The sequence below is a fragment of the Phocoena phocoena genome, chromosome 14 (genome assembly GCF_963924675.1).
Source record: "Phocoena phocoena chromosome 14, mPhoPho1.1, whole genome shotgun sequence".
NCBI classification, from domain to species: Eukaryota; Metazoa; Chordata; class Mammalia; order Artiodactyla; family Phocoenidae; genus Phocoena; species Phocoena phocoena.
Genome location: NC_089232.1, coordinates 43,945,232 through 43,959,050, shown reverse-complemented (window position 1 = coordinate 43,959,050; position 13,819 = coordinate 43,945,232). Strand labels below are relative to the sequence as shown.

General features: G+C 32.4%; 1 protein-coding gene across 1 annotated transcript in view; it reads right to left on the bottom strand.

Moving 5' to 3' along the window:
• Positions 1-2,077: 2,077 nt before the first annotated feature.
• The window catches only part of PNPT1 (polyribonucleotide nucleotidyltransferase 1), a 38,597-nt gene continuing 26,855 nt past the window's right edge, over positions 2,078-13,819 (bottom strand). The window contains exons 19-28 of the mRNA XM_065890748.1: positions 9,451-9,557; positions 8,927-8,998; positions 8,773-8,836; positions 8,287-8,370; positions 7,857-7,940; positions 6,803-6,909; positions 6,659-6,714; positions 5,534-5,612; positions 3,606-3,653; positions 2,078-2,452 (exon numbers count right to left, since the gene is read on the bottom strand). Coding sequence (XP_065746820.1) covers positions 2,294-2,452; positions 3,606-3,653; positions 5,534-5,612; positions 6,659-6,714; positions 6,803-6,909; positions 7,857-7,940; positions 8,287-8,370; positions 8,773-8,836; positions 8,927-8,998; positions 9,451-9,557 — 860 coding nt within the window. The 3' untranslated portion in view covers positions 2,078-2,293. The remainder of the gene's footprint in view (positions 2,453-3,605; positions 3,654-5,533; positions 5,613-6,658; positions 6,715-6,802; positions 6,910-7,856; positions 7,941-8,286; positions 8,371-8,772; positions 8,837-8,926; positions 8,999-9,450; positions 9,558-13,819) is intronic.

Here is a 13,819-nt window from a genome sequence, read left to right as displayed (position 1 = left end):
AAACTTTTACACGACTTCGGTATCTTCTGTCTTCTTACAAGTAACCAGGTATATTCTTGCCAGATTAAATGCTTTAAAAATATCACCTTGCACTGGCTATCTCTTGTTTTATATTCTTTAATAAAATTTGCTTTCTAATTCTGATGAAGAACAGGCACAAGATTAAGGAGTAAAAGACTGTGAAATTGGTTTATAGAAGGGAAAGGCTGCTATATATTCCAGACATACAATATCAATAAAGTTGTTAGTCCCTTTATCTGGAATTTTCTTTTCCAAATAGCTGCACATCTTCTTCCACTTCATTCAGGTCTCTGCTCAAATGTCACCTACTCAGAGGTGCTATTCTGGATCATTTCATCTAATATAGTACCTTTTTTTTTTTTTTTTAAATCACTCTATCCCCTTACCCATTTGTTTTTCTTTAAAGAACCTACCACTATCTGAGATGTTGTATACTTATTGCTTCCATCCACTAGAATGTGAGCATTGGAACTTTATCTGTTTTGTTTACTGATGCATCTGCTGTACACATTATAGTACCTGGCACATAGTAAGTGTTGAATAAATGAATGCCATGCTTGGCTGAACTGAAGTGAGAAAGATATTGATGTTAGATCTAGAACTTCAAGATATTCTATAAGAGAAGAAAAAATGTATTAAAAAACTGTAATTTATGGGCAAGGAGACATCAATAACAAAGGTTATAAAGGAAAAAGTCTTTAAGTACCTATATTGCACTAACTACCAAAATGGGAACTCAATTTGATTTAAGTCATTATAATTTAGAGATCTTAGCATATGATAGCCCTCATAGAAAACCTTTTTTGGAAAGCAGGGAAAACTACCAAGATGTGAATGTGAAAAATAAGTCCAGACATAAAGTGTACGCTCTTGATTTAAGTGGAAATGAGACCCTTTTCGTGGTTTGTAGTTAGTGACCTGTATTTTCACTTTGTGGCACTACTGGTCTCTAGAGTTTAAGAACTAGCTTTATTTTTCCATATTATTAGCAGCTGGGAGTCTTTTTGAAAAATAAAATCTAAAACTCAAGAAAAACATAAATTACAATTTTGAAATTCTACCAGTAAGGGTTATGTCTTAAACAGAAGACAAAGTGAGAATAAAAATTTTTTTGTCACTATTATAAAATAGAACAATGAAATGTACAAAGCATATAATTTAAATTTAATCTTTCATTTTCAGTTGATCTTCAATAGTTCAGAAAGTATATCAACATTGCCTGTCATGCTATTTTACATACTATACATATACATAATCAATGTTTACTGACTTAAATACCCACATTTAAAAAATCTTTGGTCAGCTACACTTTTAGTATTTTCTGAACTAGTTAGCCCTGAGTCAAGAATTTACAAATATTTTATCAGATTTATAAAAGGAGGAAGATTCTAAATTATGACTTCCACGAATCATTTACTTTTTTTGTGGAATTATAATGTGATATATTAAAAAATGGGAATAAACATCATCTTACAGCTATTACTAATAATTATATCAATAGCCTCTAAACACGGCTGTTTCAAACATTTACTTATTAACTGAAAATCATGATTCCTCCATCCCTTCCACCAAGAACATCCATACATTAGCAACATACACACACAAAATGACCTAGTTCTATATGATGAGTAAATTATTTTTCTGTATTTTCTAAATTTGAAAAATGTATTACCTCATTCTCAACAGGATCCCATTTATAACATTTACTCCACTATGTTTATGGTTTTGTGACCAATTTGAAAGGTGGTATATCATTAAAATTAGATCAAATTAGCTCCCTCAGCTCCTTACTATATCTGGTAACTGTACTAAAGAAATAGGCACTGGTTTTGAATATGGTAAGTTTCAGTTTGTGAAACAGTTGTGGGTAAGTAAAGCTATTATGCAGAGGTAAACCATAAGATGGCTAAGAGTAAACTGTCACTACTGTATAGGAGGAAGAAAAATATGTAGGAAGAAATCCATCATAGCAGCAAATGTGACCCATTATTTCTAAATTTTTCAGATATTTCAAAAGTACAAGATTTAAAGGGTAGTCTTTTCTAAGACATAAAAATGACTTACTTTTAGTAATAAATATGTATTGATTTATAATGTAAGTAAGAGTAATATAGGTAATTTGGAATTAAAAAATGGAACACGTAAAGTGAGCATTTTAATATAAATCATTAGAATACATTTATATTATATATAAATCTACACATTAGAAGATACTACTGAAATTTTGCTATACAGAATATCACTCTAGAATTCTTAAAAAAAAAAAAAAAAGTCACCGGGAAGAATTAAATGATGACTGTGGAATAGATTCTCCCATTACAATACTGCTTCTGTCACTTAAAGTTTTGACAACAGTTGTAGCTGGAGACTGGAGCACTTTCCGAGAAAGCCTCATCCTTCCATCAGCTGGATCACGTCCAAAGTATTTCACCTGTGTTAAAAAAACAAATATACTTTAAAAGTTACAGCACATTGACTGATGCCCAAATTATTGGGTTGGCCAAAAAGTTCGTTCGGGGTTTTCCCTGAAATGTTAATTTAAACTTACATGGTCTAAATAAAGCAATGCTTAATATTTTCACTTGTTCACTGAAATCATGGCTCAGTGCTAACTGGACGTATATGCTAATAAATATAATTTGGTTAAGTAGTGATTATAAAAAAAGAAGAGACGGGGGATTTAGTTGCCCAATTATAGTCTTCTGTTAGACTTATCTGTGCCTTATTCTTTCCGGACCAGGTGCCTATACTGGAAGAACAGTGAAAGCCATGGTCTGTGAACCTAGATAAGGGCTTCCTGAGCCTAAGTATGCTACAAACTATATAAGATTATGCTTAGGTCACTCACTGTTAACACTCAAAGGACCATCTATCACACTGGAGGTTATTTGGCTTGAACAGAGACATTGAAAGTCAGGGGGAAATGTGGTTGTCTTTTTACATCAGAAGGGACTTAAAAACTATCTTATACAGAGAGATTATGTTTTAGTTCTTATCTTTCTCTAGAGGCTACTTGAACAATGGGACTACAGATAGGGAATAAACCAGAAGTCTTAGTTACTCAGGTCATGGGTATCAGGAACAACTGGAACACAATGTGGTGCAGCCGAAAAAAAACCAGACTGTCAACCACTTCTTTCATCTACTCATACAGGACTATTAAAAAGGTTTAAAAAAAAAAAAAGGTCGATTTTGTTATCAGAATTCTAGAACTGACATCATGGCTTTCATCAAACTCAAGAACTTTTAGCCTCAAGCAGTATAGAAGCAATTAAAGTCTCAACTCCTCAAATACCTTAAACCTAATACTCTGCATAGCCATCCCTGACTGGCTCATGTATTTTTAAAAGGTCTAAAGGGGACTACTGTCCTAACTAACCCGTAAGCTCCTTGAGGGAAAGAATTGTATCTAAATCCCTAATGAGTCTGTTTTAAGCAACCCTAAAGTTAAAAAAGAAGCACAGCATATAAATAATATAAATCACAGATGTTGATTTGATTCTTTCAGCTTATTTGATGAAACAAATAATTGAAACTTCAAGTATAATTTACAACTTTAAGGCTAAAAGGTTGAATACAAGTACCTGAATTTCTTGGCCAACTTCTAAGCCTAAAGCAGTGGGATGTTTAATCTGAAAGAGAACGTATTAATCTATTAGTTGTCATGCATAATTACCTACTACCATGGTAGTACACATTTTTTTCCAAGTGGAAAACAGCTTTATTGGTTTTTCTGATTATAAAATCTGTTAATTATAAAGATTTAAAATAATACAGAAGTGTTCAGATGATAGTAAAAATCATCCAAAACCCCTCTGCTTGTAGATAACTAATGGTAACACTCCAATGAGTATCCCTTCAAATAGCTATTTAGTGTGTGTCTTGCATTTATAAAAATGGACCTTACTGAGCTTGTTGTTTTATAATATATAGATTTTTATTCAATAATATGTTGAGATCTTTTCATATTAATAAATGAAGCATTATAATTGAATATTCAAATTAAATTATTTGTTTAACCAATCCCCTAAAGATGGTCATTTAATTTATTTTAAATTCCAGTGTTGCAAATGTTAATAATCAGTGAATCTAGGTGAAAGGTGTATGGGTGTTCGGTCTATTATTTTTTAAACTTTTCTGTAGGTTTAAAAAGTTTCAAAATACAAAGTTGAGGGAAAATAAACTGCAGTGGTGCAGTGATTATATATTCATATAGTCTATACTCTCAGAACAAAGTATGAGAGGAACTTTGTGGTGGAACTTCTAGGTCCAAAGGTAATTGTATATTTACTAAACACTCTCCAAAAAGTTTGCCCCACTTTACATTCCTATCAACAGTGTATGACAGTGTCCATTTTTTCTCTACACTCTTATTTATGCACATTGGGAATTTTCAACTATCTGAAAAGTTGAAAAATGGTAACTTGGCTTTATTTGCATTTTAAAAAATTGCTGTTGATACTGAATATCTTGGTTAGCTTAAAAAAAAAACAAGTTTTTCCATGTTCTTTGTTCATTTTCCTATTGATATTCATCTTTCTTACTGACCTACACAAGCCCTTTGTATATGAAGCCTCTGTCATATAAGCAGTTTTTCCCCTAAGTTGCTGCTGGTCTTTCAAACTTACTGTAGTTTTGCCATAATTTAAAAATATCATGGGGTCAAATTTTATCACTTTACTTATATTTTTGGCTTTGATATCATGCTGAAAAAGATTTTCCCAGTCCCAAGATTATTAAATATGCATATTTTCTTCTAGTGTCCTTCCTCAACCCTCACCCCTCCTGATGCCCAGATTTTCTTCTTCTGCCCTCACTGCCTTAAAAAGAAAAGTTTTTTTTATATTTAGCTCCTTGATCCAAATGGGATTTTGGTATAAAAAGAGGAAAGATCCTGTTTTATAACTAGCTGTGCCAATATGATTTATTGAATAATCTTTGTTTCTTCACTGACTAAAAATGCAACTTCTAGTATGTATTATACTCATGTATATAACTCGGTTTATTTCTGGTCTCTATTTTCTGTTGTTTATTTCTGGGCCAGTAATACTGTTTTATCCTGTATTACTTTATAATATTTGGTAAAACAGACGTATTCTTTCTCTGCCCCCATAGTATTCTTGAATGGTTTCATATTGGTTTCATAATGGTCTTCCAAATGTATAGACTACAACAAAGACTAAGAACATCCTAAGAATTATCTTTCCATGATTGACTGGTCAGGAAAATTGGGAAAACAGGGCTGTAACTAGATATTTTTTCTCACTGCTATGTGTTAACTCTAGAGGCTATTCTACCTTAAAACACTCAAGAATGTTTTTATTCCATCATGGAAAGAGAAGTATTATCTGGTAAACAGTGTAAAACAGCAGTATCTCTGTCTTTTTGGTTTTGTTTTTGTATTTAGGCTAGTAGTAGACAAGATGTACAATCCTCATCAACCTAGGTAATTTCACTATGGTTATTTTAAGGCAGTTTTTAAAATAATCAACTATGCCTTTCTTGTTTTTACCTTTCGTTGATCAAGTTGTGTGTTATGAAGTAGTACTGCAGTCATATTTGGATATAGTTTAACCATTACTCCAGTGTCTCTATGAAAAGGAAATAAGCCTGGTTAGAGCAATAAGTAACTCTATTATCTACTGATAATTAAACTGTGATTATGTTTTCATAGGAGAACAAAGTAAAAAAACACAGAAAAACCCCTCTCCAGTACATGTTTTTGTAACTATAAAAAGTATCTAAGAGGGATACTTATTTTTCCAATTGAAAATACACTTTATATTTAAATACTTATAGATCAAAGGACAGAGAAAAGATAAAGGAAAAAATATGCTGGTTAAAGCTTTTGAAATATATATTCTTTTATATTTCTCTTCATAATATTTTCCAAAAAGTTTTGAAATGACATTAAATATTTTAAAATAAGTGTAGAATTATCATCAACCTATTAAGAAGTGATTTAAGGAAGGGGGTTACATAAAATGGCATACTTATTTCATTAAAAAATTTATCTTCCTTTTTTTCTTTAATCTACTAAAATAAACCATCTCATTTCTTACTTTTCACCTGTGATATTAAACAAATTATCCCATTGCCTTTTATAATTTATTTCAAATAGTTCTGAACATGCATGCTACATCTGATAATTTTTTTTTCTTAAAAAGGGAATTTTCTGACTCAGAAAATGCAATCTTTTTAGCTGCTGAAAAAATGATTTGAGGTTGAAACTGGCATTTAAAAAAAAATTCACTACTTAGGCCTTAAATAGTACTATCTTTAAAACAGACAAACAAGAAACTACCAAAAAAAAAAGAAAAAGGAAATATTGCTAAGTCTATTTGGGGCTTGTTTACTGTTTATTGGGAAGATTAAAATGGTGGGAAATTTGGTTAAAGAACACAATTCAGTTAGAAGAATATATTAGTATAATTATAATCACAGAACCATGTTAGTGAAAATCTACAAACTGGTGCAGAAAATAAATTTTATGTTAAAAATAAATAATGATTATATGGTAATTGACATATAATCTAAACATCTTACAATTTCAAAGTAAATAATGCAAATGTGAAGTTAACATGAGCTTGTAATATAAATCTTATAAAAACCAGCACAGCATTTTAGTTGATATTACCTGATTTCAGTTATTGTGGCGGTATATACTGCTCCAAATTCTAATTGCTGCTCTTGCTGTAAGTGCAAAATAAGCCGTAAGATTCATAAAGAGAACAGCAACAAAAAGTAGAAAAAAACTGACTATTAAAAGATCTATTCTTACATCATCTTTGCAGATTTCGGTAATGAAGTCTCTTGCTTCATGCATGGCACTGGGTGTTGGTGCAAATACAGAAAATGTTTCTTCGTCCACCTGACTAATTGTTACTCCTTTAAAAAAAATAATTTTATATATTAAAGTTAACTTGCTCATTCCATTGGAGAATAGTCGTAAAAGTAGATGTGAGAGCAGGGGAATGACCTGGAAGTAGCTGGGCAGGGTTGTGCTATGCTTAATCACTGCTTTAGAAATGAAGGGATTCATTTACCAACAAATACACACTGCACACCTGCTATGTATCCAACACTGTGCTAGGCCCTGGGGATACAACAGTGAGCTAATGTCCCTACTTTCTTGGAGCCCACAATCTGGTGGGAGAAAGCATATAAGTTCTTATTTTGGAGAGTTTGGTTTTGCACTCTTAATTATGAGAAGAAACTATACTAGAACCCTTTCCTCACCTTTTCTTCTTTCTCCCTCTTACTCTTTAGAGTGGTGAACAGATGGATGAGGGACAAAATCATGTCCGTTTCTCAATCTTGAGAACTGCCCAAGGTGGACTCTACTTCTCGCTCTCCTTCAGTAACCTCAAATCTGGTAAGTACTATGTAACCCAAAGATTGATTCCAGAAAAAAACAAATTGTAAAGCATACTACTTCTACACATACCCTTTAAATAAAAGAGTCTAAATAAATAAGACTAAGTGAAAAATAGCAGAACTCATAATGAGAAAAATTAAAGCAAAACTCCTCTAAAGTGAAAAAGTAATTTTTCTAAATGTTTGATTTTAAAATGTTGAAGAAAAACTGATGAATTCTAAGTCAGTCTTCTTGAATATAAAGATGATCGTTTGCTAATTTATTATGAGGCATACACAGAAAACTTACAGTAAAGACATGTCAGCATTACATCCTTTTTTCATCTCATTGAGATGTCAATGTTATATCTGTCTCTCATTTCTCAAACATATTTTTTGAGAAACACAATAGAGGTGAAATGGCAAACTTACCTGACCTAGCATTAAATAAAAAATCCCAAACGTCATACAACTCTTACCTGTTTCAGCCTGAAGTTTTTTTAAATGATATCCACCTGGTCCAATAAATTTTGCTCGTTTTGATAATGGAACCTGAACAGTTTCTGAAATGTAGTACAGACAAAAATATAAATTATTTAAATATATATATATATATATATATATATATATACACACATATATATATATATGAACCTAAAACATGTACTGGTCACTCAAGACTTGGTCTAGACACATGTAAAAATATTTCAGCATGAAATATAGAAAAACAATTTGCTATGTGACTAAAAACAATTCTAACATCTAAGAATATCCCCTCAAATTTAAAGTATTTTAACTATAAAAGCATTTGACTTTTTTGTTTTGTGTATGGATTTTAAAAAAATTTTAAATACCAATGTACTTTCATATGTTTACCTTATCATGAAATCAGTAATTTTAATGTATTACCTACAACAGGTCCATTTTCTTTTCTAGATGCTCGAGGTTTTGAAATAGTTTTGTTCATAATCTGTAATATCTCCTTCTTTGCCACTTGAAGAGATAAAAACATAATAAAATTATAACTGTATAAAATAAATGTGATCAGATATAGCAGTATTAGATTTATGAAGTAGGATCCAAACTCTTTAGCTTAATAATCAAAGTTCTTTACATCCTAATTACCTTAACAATTCTACTTGTATTCCCTTCTCCAATCCTATCTCGGGGAGTCCATTTGTAAAAACTGAATTTTCACTGGTTTTCCACATTGATGATTAGTCATGTACCCAGTAACTTAATACTTCTTGATCTAGGTTGTTACATTAAATTTCATTTTCTAAAGCAGTATTTTATAATAAGCCTATTTTTAATAATAAGCCTAATGGGAATTATAGTTCCCATTAACACAAAGACAATGATAAAAGGAGAATCAGGCACACTGGCTTGGCTTACCTGAGGCTTGCTGAATGGCCTCCATTACAATTTTTATTGGTATTCCAGGTAATTTAATGTCAGCCTAATATGGAAAAGCCGAAAATTTATGTAAATATTGATTTCTGACCTTATTTAAATATTTTTAAATGAAACAAAATGGGTTTTAAAATACCTGTAATGCAGTTATTCCCTTAGTAGTGCCGGCTATCTTGAAATCCATGTCACCATGGTAATCTTCAATCCCCTTAAAGAATTTAACAAATTATGATATAATTTTAAACAAAAGTGAAATTCACCCATAGTCACTGTAGAGGAATTTTTAAAAATAGCTTTATAAGTAAACCATGTCCTTTAGGATTATACACAAAAAAATACCTGTATATTAACTACTGCTTTCAATTTGTGGCTTTTTAAGTTATAAATATTTCATTAGAAAATCACTCTATTTTCAGATCATGTTCCTCCCCATAAATGCATAAGGATTAATTTATGATCATCCTAAAGTGAGCCGTTATGGACACTTATTCTGTAATATTTTTAACTCACATTCTATAAAATCCAAGGCAAATATGCAGAAGAGGAAAGTAAGAACAAGGACTTCTATTTCTCCAGCACTAGCATTCTTCTAAGCACACTATACTTGTAAAGTGTGTATAATCTTCACCATTAAATATCTGAAAATGTGAATATACTTGCCAGAATATCTGTCAGCAAACGATAATCTTCTATTTCACCCTTGTCAGGATTGTTTTTGGTGACCAATCCTATTGCCACACCTGCGACAGCAGATGAAATTGGAACTCCTATAATTGAGAAAGAGAACTTGTGTGCAGTGTGTACATCAGCCTAACATAGGTTTTTCATCTTCTTTTGACATTGGATGGTGTTCTAAATTGACAGTTACCAAAACTAAGTTAGAGTACAGGTCTTAATAAATCATATGACTATCTCCTTTCCTCTTTAACATATAATAAAAGCTCCTTAACATAATTCTAATTTTGTTCTCAACAAAAACCTCTCTAATAATAGCAAACTTAACTCTTAAAGTAATCCGTTTCTTTGTCCTTTGCTTTTGGTGCCTTATTATTTTTTTTTTGAAAAGTAATCATGTATTTGTTAAATGGTTCCAGCCTGAGCCCTTTAGTCCACCTTCCCATGACAGACACTATTAGATTTTTTGTATATCCTCCCAGAAAATTATACTGAGGGAGTAAAAATGTGAGTGTAATCTTTTCTTTTCTTTACCTTATTCTTTTGAATGGCTGCAGAGTACTCCCTGTATGTGTTTATAAGCTATACAATAGAAGTGGGGTTACTGAGTCAAAGGGTGTGTGAATTTACATTTGTTATAGTGTCAAACTGTCTTCCACAATGTGTAGCGTTTTATACTTTTACCAGCAGTATATGAGAGTACCTGCTATTCTATATTCTTGTTAATTTTTGTCAAATCTTTTGACCTTTGCCATCTGAATGATAAAGATGGCAGCTTATTGTTTTTAACTTGATTTCTGTTTGAGTGAAGTTGAACTTTTTTTCATGTTTTAAAACCATTTATTTCTTTTTCTGTGAACTGCCTATTCATGGCCTTCAACCATTTTTTTACGTGGTTGTTAGTCTTTTTCTTATTGATTTGTAAGAGCTCTTTTAATATGGACAGATCTTTGTTAAATATATAGAATATTATGGTAAATATAAATACAAAATGTAATGTAAAATATTATTTTCTAGTTTGTTGACTTTATTGTAATTTTTTTTTTCCTGTAGAGGATTTTATATGCAATCATGGTTCCTGGATTTTGCTTAGAAAGTTTGTTTTTTTTTTTCTGGCTGTGCCCCGTGGCTTGTGGGATCTTAGCTTCCTGACCAGGGATTGAACCCCAGGCCACTGTACTGAAAGCACTGAGTCCTAACCACTGGACTTCGGGGGAATTCCCTAGAAAGGTTTTCTCTGTTCAAGATTTTCATAAAATCTTCCTTGTTTAATTAAAAAAAAAAGTTTAAAGTTTTGATCACTTGGAACTTATTTGGTGGTATAAAGGAGTGTGACAGAGACCTCATTTCATATTCTCTAAGCAATCTCACATATGCCCAGTTTTAACTGTCACCTACAACGATGACTTACAAATCTATCCCTTCTGCCTAGTTCTCTTTTCTAAACCCTGGATCTGTATAGCCCATCTGCCTATTGGACATCTCCAGCTAAATGTCCCCAACACATCTTAAATATATATATACAATTATATTCAAAATTTAATCACCCCCAATAAATCCCTTCTCTCCTGCATTCCCTGTCTTGGTTGAAAGCAATAAGACACTCATACTAGAATCAACACGTCTTTCCTCATTTCCTATACACTATCAAGTCACAAAGATCTGATTAGTTTATCCTCTAAGTTAAAAAAAAAATTGTCCTAGATTCTGAAATATCCATTTCGACTCCTTTATTCCAAGTCCACATTATTTCTTGCCCTGGCAACAGTTTCCCTGTCCAGTGTTTTAGATTTTAGTAACCCCACCCGCACCCCAGCTCCTGTTCTCTCCCACCACATCCCCTAGGGCTCTCATGTAAGCTAGGAAAAACTACCCCCAAAAGAAAAAAAGCAGATTCGCATCATGCCGCTCTTCTCCATAAAATCCTTCAAATTCCCTATTACCTGCTTCCAGGAATTTTTTATTTAAGTTCTGTGGTCAAAAAAGTTTGGGAAATAGTACATATCCCGCTCCTAGAGATTCAATATTCACGTTAACATATTTAAGTTTATTTAAACCATATTAAACACACTTGCTTAACCCTGTGCAAACCTACTTTAGAACACATTTTTTTCCCATAGTATACAATAATCAACATCCTGTTGTACTCTATTTTATGGAATACTGAGTTGGGAGATACTAGCTTTAAAAGTTCAAACTCCTTAATGTCATACTGATCTTTGAAATCTGGTCCCAGTTTATTACATCATCACTTCTTTCAAATACATTTCAGGAACACACTATACTGTTTTATAACTTTGCGTATGTTGTTCCTTTCACATGAAATACGGGCCCTGCTGATAATATGCCTGGTCAACAACCACTCAACCTTTAAACCCAGATGAACTGTCGCTGTCTCTATGAAGCCAATTATGTTCAACCTAGTTCTTCATCCATATTGTACATATTTGTATTATCTCTTTGATATGTTAGTATCTTTATCTTTGTTTTTGTTCCTGTAAATTTTTTAAAAACTGGGTACCATTTGTATCCCTGGAGCATAGACAGTGTCTGATGTAGGACATGGCAAGCACTCGTGTTTGAATCAAATACCATTTGTTGGCTCTTCTCACAGAATTTGACATTTATTCTCGTCAAATTTTTTTTCTATTTGGCGCCATATTTTTTTATCTTGTCAACATTTTTTTTTAGAGATTAAAAACTGTCATTTAACATATCAGTCACATACTCCTTTTTATCAGTATCCTTTTTATTGGAAGGCCAGTGTCCTTAGTCTAAGTCAATAACAAAAAACATTGAAGGGGACAGGGTTTAGGATGGAGCAGCTTCAAGTATTCTACTTGAGACCCCTCTCCAACCTACCCATCAGATTATCCAGTCCTGGCTGCTCATCCTTCAACCAGTTATAAATGGTATACTTATTACCCGTTCTCAATTTCTGCATCATTTACTGCCAAGGTCATTAACTGCCAAGGTGAACTCTAGACACACTGCACAAGCAGCACCCTCCCTCTCTACTCTAAACCTAGTAATATTTTCAAAAACAGAAAATGAGTTTACTATGGCGTGACTTATTTTAAATGAGTCTCTTCTGGTTCCTTTCTTAAAATACTTATACACTGTTCTTTTACCATTTAAGAGTCTTGCCAATGGTCACTGTCAAGTTCACTGGGTTATACTTTACAGAAAATACATTTCTTATTTTTCAAAGTAAGAATTCTTTGTGTCATTGGTATACTAATCTCCATGATTTCTCCAGTACTGCCAAATTGGTTCAGTTATCTTATGATGAAGTTCTCATCATTACTTAGGATGGGTTTTTGTCTAGACCTAACGATCTGAATTCATTTAAAGCAGTTAAAGACTCTCTTATGATCTTTGATTTAATCTTTCAGTTCACCTTTTTCAGGATTTGTTCTGTGTTTTCCAATATGAGATTATAAGAGTGATGAATGCAACCTCCATGAGGACGGGAACTTTGTTTTGTTTACCACTGTGTCCCAAGAGCTTAGATCAGTGCTTGGCACAGAGGTAGCATACAATAAAGATTTGTTGAATGAATGCATGAAGGTGAAAATAGAAATGGTATTTTACCAGCTACCTTAAATATCAGATTATGTTTTCCTTCCACTGAACACAACTAGAAAAGTGCCTTTAATTGGCTTTAGCTTTTTTGCTTTGGCTTAAGTTTTAATCTTTTTAGAAATGGTATTATACATTTATACCATTCTTTCATTTCATCCTTGGTTATGTTATCCTTTCTATCCTTCTGTTTTTCTGTACTGTAAATGTACGAACTTATAGGGAACTCTTTGTGTGGCCTCTTGAGTGTCTTTAGTTTCCTTTTCTCTTCTTGAATAGTATCATTGGTGACTGGCAGATACTGTTTTCAGAGTCTCTTAACATGTTGCCTCTTTCCCTTTTGGTGTTTCAGATCCAGAGATTATACTGAATCACTTGCAGTCTTCCTTCTTATCCTGAAGTTCTGTGTACTCTTCTGTGAGTGGCATTGTTCTTTTCAGGGCTTGCATAAATCAACTGAAAGACTACATAGTTACTTTCCTTTATGGGTCCTAATACTCCTGCTTGCTAATCCAAACTTCCTTAGTGAATGGAATCAATTGCAGAGCTCTCAGAAAGCCTGCGGGGTCACCAAGTAAATAATTTCAGTGTATTGCTTTTAGCCAAGAATAAGAATTCCAGCAGATACCTGTATAGTTGAAGCTGTACTGTGTAACTATTTTCCTTCTGGCCAGGTTTGGTAATCTGTAATCTGACTTCTTCAAGTCTTACTAAAATTCAATTTAAAAAACTCCTATATTTTATACTAATCAAGTATATGTATATAAATAAG